This window comes from Naegleria gruberi (genome assembly GCF_000004985.1).
Source record: "Naegleria gruberi genomic scaffold NAEGRscaffold_73, whole genome shotgun sequence".
Classification (NCBI taxonomy): Eukaryota; Heterolobosea; class Eutetramitea; order Acrasida; family Naegleriidae; genus Naegleria; species Naegleria gruberi.
In genome coordinates, this window is record NW_003163254.1 from 1 (window position 1) to 16946 (window position 16946).

A 16946-nucleotide genomic window follows, 5' to 3' on the forward strand; every position below is an offset into this window, starting at 1 on the left:
GTCATACGGAGGTTATGCGTGGAAATGGTTGTTCATTTTGTGGTGATGATGATGTTTAATAATTATTATTGAAAACATTTGAATTATTTCATTCAGCCAAGGAAATATAATTGTTAGGAATGCAAATGATCGAGCATTATTATTCAATGATTTGATAATTAATTGTTGAGGTTAAATAAATAGAAAGTCTCTATTAGTACATTAATTAATTATCAGACATTTGGCTGATGATGGGAGATTGAGAAAGGAATTGACATTAACAATTCATAAAAAATGTTTAGATTGGTGGCTTTTGTATTTTTATTCATCATCACAATTTCGTTTATACATGCGGCCGATGAAAAGTATACTAAACCAACACTAAACGAAATTACATCCATTCCCAAGTTTACTCCCACTGATACTAATCCACTACCAAAATCCTATGCTGGAAATCTACCTATCCGAAGTGGAAAAGATCGATTATTCTATTGGTACTTTCCAAAAACTAATTCGAATATAAATGATGAAAGAAAGGATTTATTAGTCATGTTGAATCGTGGACCAGCTTGTTATTTTGCTGAAATGTTATTCTTGGTAAGTATTTTGATTAGAAAAGTTTTTATTCGAAACTGGTCTTTTCCGAACTATAATTTGATTAATTTATTATTTTAATATTTTTGTAACGATAAATTATGAAAATAGGAAAATGGAGTTTTTCAAATCGATGCAAATCAAGTTTTGACGCTCAATTCAAAATCATTTCATCAATTTGCTCATGTTTTGTACATTGATTCACCTTTGGGAACTGGATTAAGTCAATTTTCGACTGAAGTTTCGAATTTTGAATCATATGGTAAATTAATGTTTCCTGGAAATAGTTTGAGATTAAAAACAGTGTTTCCAGGTGCCACCAAATATGTAGTTAAGGATTTACAAGATGCACTCATTGGATTCTTTACTCTTTTCCCTCATTTATCACCAGATAAGAAGGGAAGTACTTTGAATTTCTATACTCCTGGATATTCTGCCAAGATGATTCCATATTTCATTAAGGAAAATTCAGTTGGTGGCAGTTTCACAACAAAATTCAAGATTTCGAGTATTATTTTGGGAGATCCATTCTTACAACCATCACTTCAGTATGCATCTTATGCTAAATTTGGATATGTTTCTGGATTGACAATGTACAGACAGTTTGTTGAGATGAATAGAAAATATGAACAATGTTTGACTGATGTTGAGAATGGAAATTACAATAATTATGATAAGGAATGTCACAGTTTGATTGCAGGACTTTTAGAAAATTCTGGAAACGTCTCACCATTTGATATTCGTGAACAATCTACTCAACAATATGAACAGAGACAAGCCGTTTTGAATACCTATGTCAATAACGATTTATTACCAGCTCTGAGAAGTTTTGGAAGTATTCCAACCGTAGTTACCATTCCTCATTGTTCCAAGAAGGTGAATGACTTATTCCATGAGGAGTATCATTTGGATGTACCACAAGATGTATTTCCATCCATTCTCAATACCAATACACCTATCAATTCAGCTTACAATACTTCCAATGTTAGAATTTTGGTATTCAGTCAACAATTCAACTTGGTGAGTAACGTTTTTGGAGTGAATGAAATTTTGAGACAAATGTTGGACTGGGAAGGTCAATTGACTTTTAATAGTTTGAATTCGAGCATCTTTACCATACAGGATATGATTGGTGGAAGATTCAAAGCATATGGCGGATTGACTCAAGTAGTTCTCTATAATAACAATTACAAAGAAGGTGTGGAAATTAATCCAAATTTTAATGGAAACTATAAGATTGGTAATGTGGACATGGTTGCCTCTAGATATGAAATGGTCAATAGATACATTACTAGGGCTGACACTAGCATGCTCATTGATGATAGAGATATTTTGTGTGGAGATGCTACCAAGAAGTGCCACTCTGATAGTCAATATCCATGCCCAAGTTTATGCTCCAAGAAGGGAACTTGTAATCTGGAAAAGAAGAAATGCGACTGTCAACCTGGCTATTATGACAATAATTGTTCAATTGGAAGAGCTAAATATTCATTGAACATTCTTTCAAATTCTGTTTCGTTCAATAATTTGTATATTAGTGGAAGAGATACTGTTGTTTTGGAAGTTAACATTCAAGAAAGAACTTCTCTATTGGATCTTTACTTGGAAGTCAATCGTATTGGAAAGTATGGAAATCCATTCGTTTTCATGAATGTTTCAACAACAGCTGATGCATTATCGAGTAGAGAATTGAAACTCTTGGCTGTGAAACAAATCGGTTACAGTCTATTGAATGGATATAAGAGTACAAGATCAGAAGCTCAATCCAGCCACGAACACTACTTTTACACAGGTTACAAGACTTTCCAATTTTACAACACTTCACATGATTCAAAGAAAATTATCGACGCCCAAGATGTTCAAATTATCAGAAATGAATTCCAAACCATTGCCATTGTCATTTACAATGCTGCTGATTTACCAGTCGAATTCAATGTAACATTAAGTAAGTTTATCAATATTTCACAATTTCTCATTATCAATTTCTTAAATAGAGGCCAACCTTGCAAGTGGAAAGGTTCAAACAGCTGGCATCTTTTTATCTCTGAGTGTGGTCATGCTAATGGTTATTGTCTTTGAGGTTGTCTTACTCATTCAACGATCCAACAACCGCAAACAATTCATTCTTCCAAAACTACAGGAAAGACAAGATATTCAAAGAAGAGGACTCTTGGAAAATAACAATTCACTTGTGGACGAGGATGAAAATTCAGAAGTGCTGACAAATAACAATGAAGATATTGAATTACGACAACGAAATAATTAATTGAAATATTTAATGAAAATTGTTCAATTACCATATTTGTGTGTTCATATAATTACGAAATTATTTCATATACGAATGTTTTGGAAGTGACAGACCAGTTTATTTATCAATGAGTATTGATGACGAATCAACTAAATGTTTTTTTGATTTACAGAACTTTGTATTTTTTCACAAACGAAAGTGGACGAATCAACACGATTATAATAATTCGTTCCAATAATCAATTGCCATTTCAAAATCTGCAATTTCTCTCATCAAATTCCCAAAATACTTTTCATCATCATTAAAAAAAATGTCACAAGTCAAAACTGTTATTCTTTTGCTCTTGATCGCTTTGGTATCCGCCGTTGCTGTCAACGCTTCCTTGGATACCTTCGACATGTTGAGTGATTTCATCTCCATGTCCGATCTCTCTCCAAGAAGATCTTCTTCTTCCTCTTCTTCCAGCAGAAGACCAACTAGTTCCTCTTCTTATAGAAGACCAACCAGTTCTTATAACAGAAGACCAACCACCAGTAATAGCAGAAGACCAACTTCTTATAACAGAAGACCAACTACTACTACTAACAATAGAAGAAGACCAACTTCAAACACTAGAAGACCAACTAGTAGTAATAATAGAAGACAACCAACTAATAGAAGACCAACTAGACCAACTAGAACTAATGTTAGAAATGGTTCTAATAATAATAGAAGAAAGCCAAGTAATAGTGTTAGACCTGGAATGAGTAATCAAAGATTTTCTCAATATAGAAATACTCAATCCAAACCATATGGTGCTAATACTCAATCTAATCAACCAGCTCGTCAACCAACTCGTCAACCAACAACTGCTCAACAACCAGCTCAACAAAACATTCGTTCAACTGCTCCTAGCTCACAAGTTGTCCAATCTGCCATGAGCAATGTTAGATCTGCTTCTCACAGCCAATCTCAAGGTAAATGTGCCAAGTATACTGCCAATGCCATTGAAAAGGCCTTGACTGGTAAGACTTACACAATTAATCGTCCAGGTTCTGCTAAGGATTTCGGTTCTTGGTTACAAAAGATGGGTTATCAAAAGGTTAGTGGACCAATGCAACCTGGTGATGTCCAAATCTTCCAAGCTATTCCTGGACATCCTGATGGTCACATGCAAATGTTGACTTCTGGTGGTCAATTTGTTTCTGATTTTAGACAAAGAGATATGTATCCTGGACCAAGTTACAGAAATACTCACCAAGTTCCAGCCAACTACAGATATGTTGGTAATCAATAAATCATTTGTAGATTTTGGAACAATTATTGAGTGGCTTTTACTTTTCTGAATTACTAAGATTAATATTTCCAACCAAAAGTAATAACAACAAGACAATTTCATTTGTTTCCAATTTGTTAATTATTGAAATGAAGTATTCTATTCAGAAACATTTTCAGGCTTAACATTAGCAATACTATTAAGGAGGATATGGGATTCACATAATGGTTTTAAGTAAAAATTCGTTGTCGCTTAACAATCAGGTACCTTAATAAAATCCTGAATTATTATTATTATGATACAAGACTTGAAGTAATACATTCAAAAATTAAATAAATTTTGTTTTGTGGTTGGTAGCATCAAATATGCAACATTTTTCCGCCAAACATTAATAAATTATTTAAATTATATTTAATATAAAAAATAAGAGCCTTCGTGTGCTTTGTTAAATCCAGCGTTCATCATCATGTAAAGACGCAAACCTGTTTTCTTGCCTGTGTTGGAGGTTATTTATACTTCATCACCAACAACAAAGGAGGATTGTAAAAATAGGGTTGAGAATTCACGTTCTTTTGCTTTGGCAAACGTGATTGCTTGCTTTTGTTTTAAAACAGAGCCAACGTTCTTATTAATAGAAACAAATCAAAGAAAAAAGTAGAAGAACAACATCAAATAATGAAGACTCCACAACTCAAATCCAAGGAAAGATATATTGTAGTTGATAAATATCCAGCTGCCAGAAATGTTTTACTTCATTCACTTCCTCAGAATCCTTCGTTCACTTCTAGACTTGTTCAATATGATTATGATTTTGCTATCCATGTTGGTGCAGAGCTGGAGATCATCCAAGATTGCTCTTGGATTAGTAATGATTCAGCTCAAGTAGTGGACAATTCACAAGACAAATATATTGTAGGGTCTGGTCTCTTGTTGAGAAAGAATGGGAAATACTTCTTCATGCAAAATAAGGCCTCAATTGGAAAGGTTATGTTTATTTTCACAATTCTTGAGCTTGACGTATTTAAAAGAGAACTGGACGATGAAGTGAAGGAGTTACTTCAGAAATGTGTTAAACAATTTGAGGGAGAAGAATTAGAACATTTGAAAGATGCTATCAATGGTGGGGATTCATTTTCCCAATTTTTATTCAAAGGCAGAAAGAAGGAAAATGTAAAACATTTCTTTGAAAAGTATAGGAATATTCTATTAGAATTAGATCTATCACAACATCCTACAGATATCCAGTTATGCTCTTTCAAGAATTTTTCTCCACCAAAGGGAAAACTCGAATCTGTTGCAAACTTACGGAAAAAACAATCATATTATAAGAGAAATGGTCACAACAGATTTAGCATCTTTGAAAGATTTCCAAAAGGGATTAGGGATAACAAAGAATTCTGGTTATGGAATGCCTTATTCGAATGCGTAGAAGAAACCAATTCAGTCCCTGATACTATTTTCAGAGCATTAAGGGAAAAAACGTTTAATCCCCAATCATTCAAAACCATTTATTGCCCAGTGGTTTCTTTAGAGAGTAGAGATCCAACATTGAGTCAAGAATTGAAGGAATGTGCAGAACGTCTTCAAACAGCTTTCTTTGTTATTGAAGAGTCAGACTATTCGAAATTTAGATTGAACACTAAATTCGTGGATGAGGAAAAGAAAAATAAGAGAGAATACAATACTGAGGAATATTGGTTTTCACCTGATAACGAAAATATTCCTTTGTGTTTAAGAGAGCAGTTGAAAGAATAAAGAATCCTTAATCGCACTAATTAAGGTCAAAATTCTCTTTTTGTTAAATCTAAAATAAATTAAAAACAACTTTAAAAAATGCACCAACCACACAAAAGCGCTCACTCAAATCATCATGATCAAAAATTCGAATCGGATCATACAATTGATGAATATATTCCTCATCAGAGTGTACCGGAGGAACCTCTCTGGTTGAGAGAATTACAAACATTAGAACCTGTTAAGATTGAAATTGAACATTTTGTTGATGTTCATCACTTGAGAATTGTGGTAATATCGGATACTCATGGATATCATCGTTATTTGAAATTTCCACCTTGTCCAGAGGGAAAGAAGATGATTCTGGTGCATTGTGGTGATATGACTGATCATGGAACGTTGGAAGAAGTGAGGAATTTTAATGCATGGTTAGGACATTTAAGGACTAGTTTCTCTCAGATTTATTGTATTGCTGGGTAGGTTCTTTTTGCTTAATAGTTTTGATTTGAATAATTTTAGTAATCATGAAATTGAATTTGCAAAATTTACAAAAGAAGGTTTGTTTGAAATCAAGAATGAAAATTAATCAATTTGAAGAAATTCAAAAAAAGCTATTGACTAATTGTATTTATTTACAAGATGAGGAATTTACAGTTTGTGGATTGAAATTTTATGCAACACCTTGGTGTCCAAACATGTACGATTGGTTGTGTTTGAAATTTGAAAAACTGATCAACCAGCCAGAGAAGGTGAAGGATTTACAAAATTTTGATGATAAATTCTTTTTCAAGAATGATAAGGAATTGGAAAAGATCTTTTCCAAAATTCCAGAAGATGTAGACATTCTCATAACTCACTCTCCACCAAAATTCATTCTAGATTTCAATGAATTTGGTTACAATAGAGGATGCTCGCAAATATTGGCAAAACTATTGGATTTACACAAGCTAAAGATTCATCTATTTGGACATATCCACTCAACTTATGGTTACGAATTTTTGAGAAGATCCGATGTGTTACAAGCTGCTTCAAGAGAAAAAGATCACAACACTGGTCAGTCAACCAAAACTGAACCAAGTAATGATGACATCCTATTTGTGAATGCAGCAAATTCACACAAATTTCAACCATTTTATTTTGATGTTTAATCACACCCACTAACTGAAACATGGTTGAATTAATCAACAAATTAAAAATGTCACAAGTTGGTTTTTCATCACTGCCCACGGAAATTTATCTTCAAATTTTGACATTTGCTGTAGACTGGGAGCTATCAGATGTTTTATTGAAAACATCAAATGCCAAAATAGTTGCTTCCTTCCAATCTATCAACAGGAATATTATCAACAATTCGGAGATGCAAAGTTCGTTTAACAAATTTTGGTGGAAATTATTCGAAATTAATTTCGGCATCCCCAAGAAAAATTATCAAAAATTGGATCATTTACGAAAGGAAATTATTGAATCAAAAATCGATTTGAGGAGGATTATTTTACAAGCTCATTATACGAAATTCAAATTGTGGAAACAACCTAAATATTATGAAATTCCTGTTGATATTCATGATATGAGAATTGTGTTATTAGGAAGAGGAGGTGTTGGAAAATCTGCCATCACTATTCAATTTTGTCAACATATTTTCTATCCTGAATACGACCCTAGTATAGAAGATTCGTATAGGAAAACAGCAATAGTGGATAACACACAGTTAATATTTGATATACTGGATACAGCTTATTTGGAATATTATTCACCAATGAAGGAACAATACATGCACTATGCTCATGCATTTATTGTTGTTTGTGATCTTACAGATAGGCCAACACTCGTGGAGGTCAACTCTGCAGTTAATGATCTAGTTTTAGCACAAGATAGAGAAGTGAATGATATGCCTATTGTGTTTGCCTTGAACAAGATTGATTTATTGAACGATTCAGATAAAAAACTAGCCACAGAGGAATTTAGTTCTGAAATTAGGAAAATAGTGAATGAATTTTCATTGACGAATTGGAAAATTATGGAATGTAGTGCAAAGCAAAGGCAAAATATTGATGAAATATTTATGGATCTAGCCAGAAGAAGGCAATACTATGATATTGTCGATGATTTCACGCTTTTGCAGAATATTACTCTCGAAAATAGTCAAAAGAAATCAATCTCAGAACATTCAAGACACAAGAAATGTTCTCTAATGTAAATCTTTCCAGGCTTAACATAGAATTTGAAAGGACATTCCAAAATGCGTTTTGTAAAACTTGTCAATTTCTTGAATGGTCAATAATATTCGAAACGTTGCATTGGCTATAGTCCAGAATCTTTGAAGAATGTATTATCATGAAGCTATCTATCCTAAGGATCGTATTCAAAAGTTGGATTTGTACTTTGAAAGTTTGAAAGATTTTGAGGGAAAACACAAGATTTGTTATTCCAATTCTCTCTGCACTGGTGTTCTACTTGGTTTGTAATTGGCTTTTTCAGAATGGAAATGATACTATTTTGTAAACTATTTAATTAAATTATTGTAACAATTAAAAAAAATGTCAAAACGAACACTGGAAACTCTTTATGAGGATGATGAGATTTCCATTGTTGCTCAACCTCCTCCGATCAAGGAAATTAAATTATCATCAAATATTAAAACCAAATTCCAAGAACTTCCCGACGAATTAATTAAATTAATATTAAATTTCATACCGGACCAATATATTATTGCCTCCACTTGTAGAATATCCAAAGAATGGTATGAAATCTGTTCGAATGGTTCTCTCCAATTCCGACTCGATTATTCAATAAGAAGGATCAAGAGATTGGATTTGGTAAAATTATGTGATTGTCCAATGATGAGAAATTTAGTTTATTTAAATTTGAATAATAATCAATTGCCACAACGATATGTTGCAATGATTGGAGGGAGCGAATATTTGACTAATTTGGAAGAATTGGAATTGAACAAGTCAAAACTAAAGTTTAAAGCTGTGAGCTCCTTGGTGAAGAGCAAATTTGCAAAAACTATCAAAAAGATTTCATTTGATAGTTTTATAACAATGAATCCAGATTTGCTAATTAAATGTGTTGAGGATACTGTGGAATCAACTGGAAATTTGTTTTGGTATTACTTTCTTGCTGGATATTTTGAGAATGTTGATTGCGCAGAATTGTCAGAGGAATATTTGAGGAAATCAGCAAATCTTGGTTATGTACAATCACAGATTGAGTATGGTCTTTTAAAAGTAAAAGATAATCAAGAAGAAGCTCTGATATGGTTAAAAAAGGCAGCAGAATTTGGAGATTCCAATGCTCAGATATATCTTTCTGAATTATATGGAAATAGAGGAGAAAATGAGTTATCTTTCAAGTGGCTATTGACAGCTGCAGAACAAGGTAATACTAAAGCGTTCTATAATTTGGGGTTTTATTATAGAGAGGGCACTGGTGTGAAGATGGATTATGAGAAGGCACTCCACTGGTTTTTGAAAGCTGAGGAACATGGCGATCTCAATGCCATTTGTGTTATCGGTCACATGTATGGTATAGGACAGGGAGTAGAAGTGAATGAAGAAAAATCAACAGAGCTTACCTTAAGAGCTGCCATGCGGGGAGACTCTTCCTCGCAGTACAATTTGGGTGTTAAATATTATCATGGCACTGGGACAGAAAGAGATTTGGAAAAGTCATTCAATTGGTTTCTCAATGCTGCTAATGCTGACGAACCACTCGCTCAAAAAAGGGTAGGTTGCATGTTTTCTTCAGGGGAAGGTGTTGAGCAAGATATAGATCGAGCCATGTTTTGGCTTAAAGAGGCGTGTGATCAAGGAGATCATTCATGTACCATTCTCTTTGGAATTATGCACTACTTTGGATTACATGATTGTGAACTAGATTTGGAAAAAAGTAGGCAATTTTTGGGAAAATTAGGCACTCAATTCGATGACAGATTTCTCAGTAAGGTAAATTCAAGCTGTTGTTGCAATGAATGTTTTGTGGAAGATTTTAATGGATTTAACTATGAATGTGCTAATTTATCATGTGATTTTGATTTATGCCAACGATGTTACGAGAATGGAGCTAAATGCAACAAATGTGGAAACTCAAAATTTGCCAAACACCACGCTTTACAACTTTTTGTTCCTTTGCTAAAGCAGTTAAATGAAAAACCAAAGCACACAAAATTGGAAACATTGATCAAACTCCTTGAATAAGTTACATTATGGTTTATTGAAAGTAAGTTTTTTATTAGAACCCAACTTTAATATTAGATGGTTTGTTAGCGTCTGTGGTGACAAGAATTCTATATTTGGTATCTCTGGAATAACCATGAACACCAATAAAATAATAACCCAAGTTAGATGACTTCTTTTCAATTTCCAAAGCAACATTACCCATAGATCTTTTGGAATAATCATAATTAGTCAAAGTTGGAACGGAACGGAATTTGATGTAAAGACCTAGATCACCTCTTGAATTTAAAGGAAAAAGACCTATCAAAAGACGTTGGAATTGAAGATTATTGTAAACATAATATTCCATTTGATCAGCTTTAATCAGCATGTCCTTCAGGAAGACGAACTAAAGTTTGGGATTGTCTAGCAACAATGGTAAAGTGAACATCATTTAGGTGAGCATGAACACCAATCCAATAAACAAGACTTGGATTCATTTGTGTTGTGTTTGTGAAGAAACAAAAAAATTAGAATCTCCATCAACTGGAGTGACTGAAATAGAAAGATTGTCAAGAGGTGAGGAAGTTCAAGTCTAAAGTATGTGTAGGTTCCTTTGAGAGCCTTGGCTTGTTGAGTTCAATCATTAAGGTGAATAAACTCTAATTACAATAATATTCATCCTCAAAATATTGCAAATTGTATCAACTTACTGTTGCTTGACCAAATGTTAAAAACAAATTCAGTAACACTCTTTCCATGAATACCAATGTAGAAAACATACCGATTCTTGGTCGCAATACATGATAAGTAAGTTTGGTATGACCTTCACAAATTCTAAAATTCCAGAAGAGCTTTTAATTTTGGTGCTGTCAGTCACTTTCGTTCTCTGCTTTGCAAGTGTCAGCGAAGGCAGAGGACCAAAAGCATGTGCAGATTTGAGTACATTACCAGCTGGTTGTACTCAAAAATCTAGCAAAGATTATTCAGGTACTCTAGCAACATCAACAGGTCCTTTGATGGGAATGGCGGCTGACTTGTCTGCAAATATTTATGTCATCCAAAACGCTTTCAACTCCTTTAAGACAAACAACTTGGCAACTGCTACATTGAACAAGGGTATTATTTCAAAGTACTCAGCTGATAAGGGTGTTCTTGCTTGGGAAAAGTTGACATGTGGTTCAGGAAATACTTTCTTTAGCAATATTGTTGCTACTACTTCTCAAGTTAACATTGGCGGTACTATTGAAAATGTAACCAATCCATCTGATTTGTGTATCTTTAACGCTGTAAGTGGATCCAATACGAGAGAATTGGACGGAAGAAATCTTTCGTTCTTTGTTTCGTTAGATTCTTCCTCAGGTATTGTTCGTTTTGTCAAATCACTCGATGTTTACAATGGCTCCACCATTCTTTCAATGACTTCTGATGCTAGCGACAATGTTATCATTGCACAAAAAGTTAAGAAATATGGTAGTGGTGTTATTTCTATGGATGGTATCACAGTTACTCTTCCAAACAATGATGTTAGCAATGTGGTAATTTCTGAATTCTCCAACGTTGATGGTAATTTAAGATGGTCATCCGTTTTGTGTGAAGATCCATCAAGTGAAGAGGCATGTCAAGTTATTTCCATTCATTCCTCTTATGGAGTTGATGATAATGTTCTGATTGTTTTATCTGTGAAGGGAAGTGTAGTTTTGAAAAATTTTGGTAAAATATCATCCCAAGTTAATATGGCTAATATCTTCCTTGTTGGTTTGTCAAAGAATGGGCAAAAGGTCAGATTTGCAAAGACGTTGAGTTATAGTTTAACTATTGATATTACAAATGTCAAAGCAACTATTAATCAAGCTGGAGAAATGGTTTTAGCACTAGCTTGTTCTGATAATTGTATTATCAATCAAGAAATGGTAAATCCTGGTATCTACCTCATTCAATTTAACATGTTTAAACTCTCAATTGACTATGTTAAATTATTTGTACCAATATCTAACCTTGATACTGTTCAAGTTGCATCAATTGCAATCGATGCCGCTGGTAATCCATATACCATTATCAAATCTTTGTCCACTCCCCAAATTACCATCTATGACAGTGATTCTAGAAAGTCAACCTTTGTTTCTCCAAATGTTCTTCTAGTGAAACATACAGCAAGTTCTGGATCAGTTTACTGGGCACAACCTATTGTCACTTTCTCTACTGTTAGCAAGCTGTTCATTCCAAATATGTTCAGAAGTGATTCTTATGTTTATACTTTCCCAACTATTCCAGTTGTTTATCAAGATAACAATCAAGTCAACTTGAACACATTCCAACCATGTTTGGGCACGGTTTCAAAGCTATCAACATCATATTTCGTTGGTGGTTCTGGAGGTGATCATTCATTTTCAACAGATCAGAAAGTCAAATCTATTGCTTGTTATGGTGAAGGAACAGTGAAAGGAATTGTTTTTAATTATTTTGTTGGTGAAGGTTTTAAAGCAGGAACAACAGAGGGAACCACAAAAACCATTATCTTTGATCCAGATGAGTACATTACAGAACTAGAGATGAGTGTTGATAGAGGAACATTTATAACCAACGTTGGTTATATCAGAATCAAGACAGACAGACAACAATTTACATTTGGACAAAAGAGGTCGTCAAGTAACTACAATTACATTCTGGATAATGATAAGACTGTTATTGCGTGGTCTATCAAGTCAGGAACTCATGTTGATTCAATTACAGCATTTTTAGGAGATAGAGCCAACGGTTATCCACTTTATTGTGATTGTAAGTCAGGTTTTGAAGGTTCTACGTGTGAAAGAACTCAATGCTATGGTCAAGATGCCACTGCCACAGGAGTTGTTTGTTCAGGAAAGGGCTCATGTTCAGGTCCAAACAGTTGTGCCTGTAATCTTGGATACAGCGGTCATGCCTGTATTGATGTTAATTATTGTAACAATAATAGCTCATTGGCAGATCCATTGTTGTGTGGCACTGGTACTTGTAAGAGTGATTTGTGTGACTGTAAACCTGGGTTTTATGGCGAAAGATGTCAATATTGGGATTGTTATGGAATTCAACAAACAAACACTTCATATGCTTGTAGTGCTAATGGACAATGCCAATCTCCAAACAATTGTCAATGCTATGATTATACCAAATATGGAGGTTTACAATGCCAACTCCCTATTTGTAATTTCTTACTTTCAAATCATTCAGATGTATGTACTGGACATGGCATTTGTACAGCTCCGGAAAAATGTGCATGTGAACCAAATTATTTGGGTCAATATTGTGAAGAATTCTCTTGTTTTGGAATTGAAAGAAATTCCTCAAATGTCTGTAATACTCGTGGTAAATGTATTGGTATTAATCAATGTAAATGCACTCTACCATACTATGGAAATGAATGTCAACTCTATGATTGCCATGGAGTAGTATATAATGATAATAATGTCTGTTCTTCACATGGTCAATGTGGTTCACCAAATAATTGTACATGTCAGGCAGGTTATTTTTCAAATGATTGCAGTTTATATCAATGTAGTGGTAAATTAATGAACGATTCGAGTGTCTGTTCTGGAAGAGGTACTTGTCAATCACCTAATAATTGCTCCTGTGTTGAAGGACATTCTGGTCAAGTGTGTGAAAATTACTATTGTTTCAATGTTTTTAAAGGAAATTCTTCAGTTTGCTCAGGTAATGGTAATTGTATTTCATCCAATAATTGCCAATGCAAATATAATTTCAATGGAACAAATTGTGAAACATGTGCCAATAACTATTTTGGCAAACGCTGTACTAATAGCATCCCCAATAGAAGAGCACTCATGACATCCACCACTTCAGTAGAAATCGAGTTCTTCTCTCCAAAATATTTTGCAACCAACAGTCAAACTACAATTAGTTGTGATAATATACTGTCCCCTGCATCTATCACTAAATATGTAGAATTGGACTTTGTAGACCAAAATTACTTTCCACTTTTGCAGATTCTAATGGAAACTATCAATATAGATTCACTATAATTTATAGCAGTAATCCAACATTCATTCCAGGAGATGTATTTGAATTCAATGTTTTCTGTTTGGAAAGTGAGACACCTGTGTTTGTTCCAATGGTTTATGATGATTCCCAATTGGTTTATACTGATCCAGTCGTTGAACTTGCAATCGATACTGGTGGTAGTGGACAAGATGAAGCTGCAGTTCACAAATGCTTCTCGACTACTTTCAAAATTACAAAATGGTCTCAATATGAGAAGAGAGAAACTTATAGATCTATTAATTGGACAATTGTTGGTTCAGATTCATACGGTGTGGAAACTACAAGTGCTAAGAATCAACTGTACCTTACCATTCCAGCAATCTTTTCATCAGAATTTTCTTCCTTGACTCTTGAAGTTATGTTCGAAACTTATTTCGGAAAAAAGAAACTTTTCTCTTTTAATTTCCCTATCAGTTCTAAATCAATGTTGCCACATGGATCAGCATATTCAACAAGACTACGAATCAAGAATAATGTGCTCAACTATGTGAAACCATCCTCATTCATTTCAAATCCATGTGCCAGTCAACTTGCATCGCCTTATATTTTGGTTATGATTCCATCTAGTGATGCCCTTCAAGTTTCTTATCAAGATCAACAATTTGCTCTTAAAAATTCTCTGTTTAGTGCACCTAGAACAACTTCAGTAAGATTCTATCAAACCTCCACTAATTATTTCCAAATTGATTTCACATTTACTTATGAAATCGCAGCTTTCACTATGAATCCTACAGTTTTTATTGACTCTAGATCAACCAGTACTGTGTTATCATGTACTGATGCTTCTGAATACGGAAGTGGAACACACAGATACGAGCTTCAATGTTATAATTGTCAACCGCCTCAAAACAGAAGCAAGGAAGTGTCATTCTCTACAGCATCTTCATCAAGTACAACCTACGATTTATCTATTTTTGGATTGGGAAGTAAAACTCTAGATATTGGAGTGAGATGTTTCAGAACTAATGAAATATTGTCAAGTGATGTATCATTCACTAATTACAAAGTTTCTTTGATTAATTCAAATTCTTTCAATGATGAATGCAAGATTTTATCTTTCCGAATTAAGAATTTGGTAGGCGTCAATTTACCATTCACTAGTTCACAAACTGAATATCAAATTGAAGTAATTATGAGCTCATCTAATTGTCCTGTCAAATTGACTGTCTCAAACCAATCAGATACAAAATATACAATTTATGAAGGAACACTAATCAATCGTTTGAACACTATTCCGTTCGTCTATGTATCTGGGGCGATTGAGAAATCTGGTGGTAGGGTATTTTCTTTCTCCAGTGTTGGTAACACATTGAGATTGGACAGCTCAGTTGATTCTTCCACTTTACTTATTAATTCAGATCCAGCACCTGCCTATCCAAGTGGTTGCTCAACCATTAGATCAGTTTATAACCTTCTAGAAACTGTCTCCATTTCATGTTCCACTGGTACTGGTGTTTCATATTATGCAATTTATCTTGATGATTTCTTTTTGACACGCTCAACAAGTTTCCCGCTCACATTCACTGTACCAATGGAAGGAACTCTGTATTTGGCATCTGTCTCTTCTTCAGGTGGTATTGACAAGAGAAAGATAGCTACTGCCGAATACTCAGCATCAATCTTTACTCAAACCAGTAATATTAATACTTTTGTAAATGGGGTTGGAATAATTTCATCAGTTATGCCATTACAATATTCTGCTTTCTTTTATTACTATCCTCTAAAGAAACCACAAATGGATGAAAAACAAATGGTTTCATTATACGAAACTGCATTGAATAAGGCTACCTCTTATGGAAATAGTTATGGATTTGCCAATGCTGATTCTCTTAATTTATTATTACATAGTGTTGCCTGTTTGAGCAACCCATACCTTATGAAATTGAGTACTTTTAGTTCAACTGTCAAATTCTTATATTCCTTCATGGACAACGCTGTGTCCAATGTTAAAAAGAATCCATCTCTATGGACAAAGCGTTCCACCAAATCCCTGGGTATCATTCTTACAAATTTGAATATATTTACCGTACAAGTTGCTGATATACCATTCTCCTCTTACTCTGCTCCATCGAGTTACATTCTCTACACAACTGCTCAAATTACTGGTGAAATCACTCAGAAAGAATTATTCGGTAGCTCCACTCAAAGTTTATCACCAATTGTTTATGCCAAATCAATTAGACAAGAATCCATTTCTTATCTTTCAATTACTGATTCGAATAGTAATAGATGGATTACACTTAATTCTCAAAATGTTTATCCAACATTATCTCCAATGTCTAGCATTCAAGAAGTTATTGTAAACCATGCCATTATTAAGAAACCAGTTCCGTCTACTTTACAATCAACTGGGGATGTAACAAGTGATTATCTTTCCCAATTTTCAATGACTGGTGCCGAAACTCTTCCAGATAAGAATAGAGTTTTTATTTCAGTTCCACTCTCTTCTAAACCTTCCAATAGTTTTGGTGGAAAGAGTTTCGAATGTGTTATGGTTTATGATACAGATACATGGACAAGGGATTATTCTTGTTCTCTTGTCGACACTTTTGAAGCATTAGTTCCTGAAATTAGTTCTGAAAAAATTTTAATGGCAAACTGTTCATGCTTACTGACATCTGTCATGAAATTGAAAACCACCTCCAGAAATGTTCAACAAACATCCTCAACAACTTCCAACAATGCTATTGGAGTTTACATTTATGATAACGGTGTTGGTGTTGGGTTGGGCATTTTCTTTGGCTTAATTGTTCCATTATTTTATATCACGGCATTGGTTGTCTGTGTTGTTGGTGCTTTCTTATTTTGGAAATTCAAGATTAAGCCAAATAGTGGAAAGGCAAACAATCCAGCAGTTTCTAAGGAAAATCCTAATGTCGTTGTTTAATAATTATTTTACAATCAACTGTCAATAAATAAGATTTTCAATTTAACATTAATT

At 33.9% G+C, this 16946-nt stretch overlaps 7 protein-coding genes across 7 annotated transcripts; all 7 read left to right on the top strand.

Annotated features, from left to right (window-relative positions):
- Positions 1-273: 273 nt before the first annotated feature.
- Positions 274-2839, top strand: NAEGRDRAFT_74700 (uncharacterized protein; the record flags this gene model as incomplete). The annotated part of the gene is made up of 3 exons (XM_002670191.1): positions 274-576; positions 685-2518; positions 2568-2839. The coding sequence occupies 3 exons, from the start codon at positions 274-276 to the stop codon at positions 2837-2839; spliced, it is 2409 nt and encodes an 802-aa protein (XP_002670237.1).
- Positions 2840-3131: 292 nt separating this feature from the next.
- NAEGRDRAFT_74701 (uncharacterized protein) lies at positions 3132-4097 on the top strand (the record flags this gene model as incomplete). The annotated part of the gene is made up of 1 exon (XM_002670192.1): positions 3132-4097. The coding sequence occupies one exon, from the start codon at positions 3132-3134 to the stop codon at positions 4095-4097; it is 966 nt and encodes a 321-aa protein (XP_002670238.1).
- Positions 4098-4751: 654 nt separating this feature from the next.
- NAEGRDRAFT_53630 (uncharacterized protein) lies at positions 4752-5831 on the top strand (the record flags this gene model as incomplete). The annotated part of the gene is made up of 1 exon (XM_002670193.1): positions 4752-5831. The coding sequence occupies one exon, from the start codon at positions 4752-4754 to the stop codon at positions 5829-5831; it is 1080 nt and encodes a 359-aa protein (XP_002670239.1).
- Positions 5832-6334: 503 nt separating this feature from the next.
- Positions 6335-6958, top strand: NAEGRDRAFT_74703 (uncharacterized protein; the record flags this gene model as incomplete). Its single annotated transcript, XM_002670194.1, has 1 exon — positions 6335-6958. The coding sequence occupies one exon, from the start codon at positions 6335-6337 to the stop codon at positions 6956-6958; it is 624 nt and encodes a 207-aa protein (XP_002670240.1).
- Positions 6959-7377: 419 nt separating this feature from the next.
- NAEGRDRAFT_74704 (ras family small GTPase) lies at positions 7378-8007 on the top strand (the record flags this gene model as incomplete). Its single annotated transcript, XM_002670195.1, has 1 exon — positions 7378-8007. One exon carries the CDS (start codon positions 7378-7380, stop codon positions 8005-8007), a length of 630 nt encoding a protein of 209 aa, XP_002670241.1.
- Positions 8008-8347: 340 nt separating this feature from the next.
- NAEGRDRAFT_74705 (uncharacterized protein) lies at positions 8348-10009 on the top strand (the record flags this gene model as incomplete). The annotated part of the gene is made up of 1 exon (XM_002670196.1): positions 8348-10009. One exon carries the CDS (start codon positions 8348-8350, stop codon positions 10007-10009), a length of 1662 nt encoding a protein of 553 aa, XP_002670242.1.
- A 779-nt stretch (positions 10010-10788) lies between these two features.
- NAEGRDRAFT_74706 (uncharacterized protein) lies at positions 10789-16892 on the top strand (the record flags this gene model as incomplete). The annotated part of the gene is made up of 2 exons (XM_002670197.1): positions 10789-13817; positions 13910-16892. The coding sequence occupies 2 exons, from the start codon at positions 10789-10791 to the stop codon at positions 16890-16892; spliced, it is 6012 nt and encodes a 2003-aa protein (XP_002670243.1).
- Positions 16893-16946: the final 54 nt, after the last annotated feature.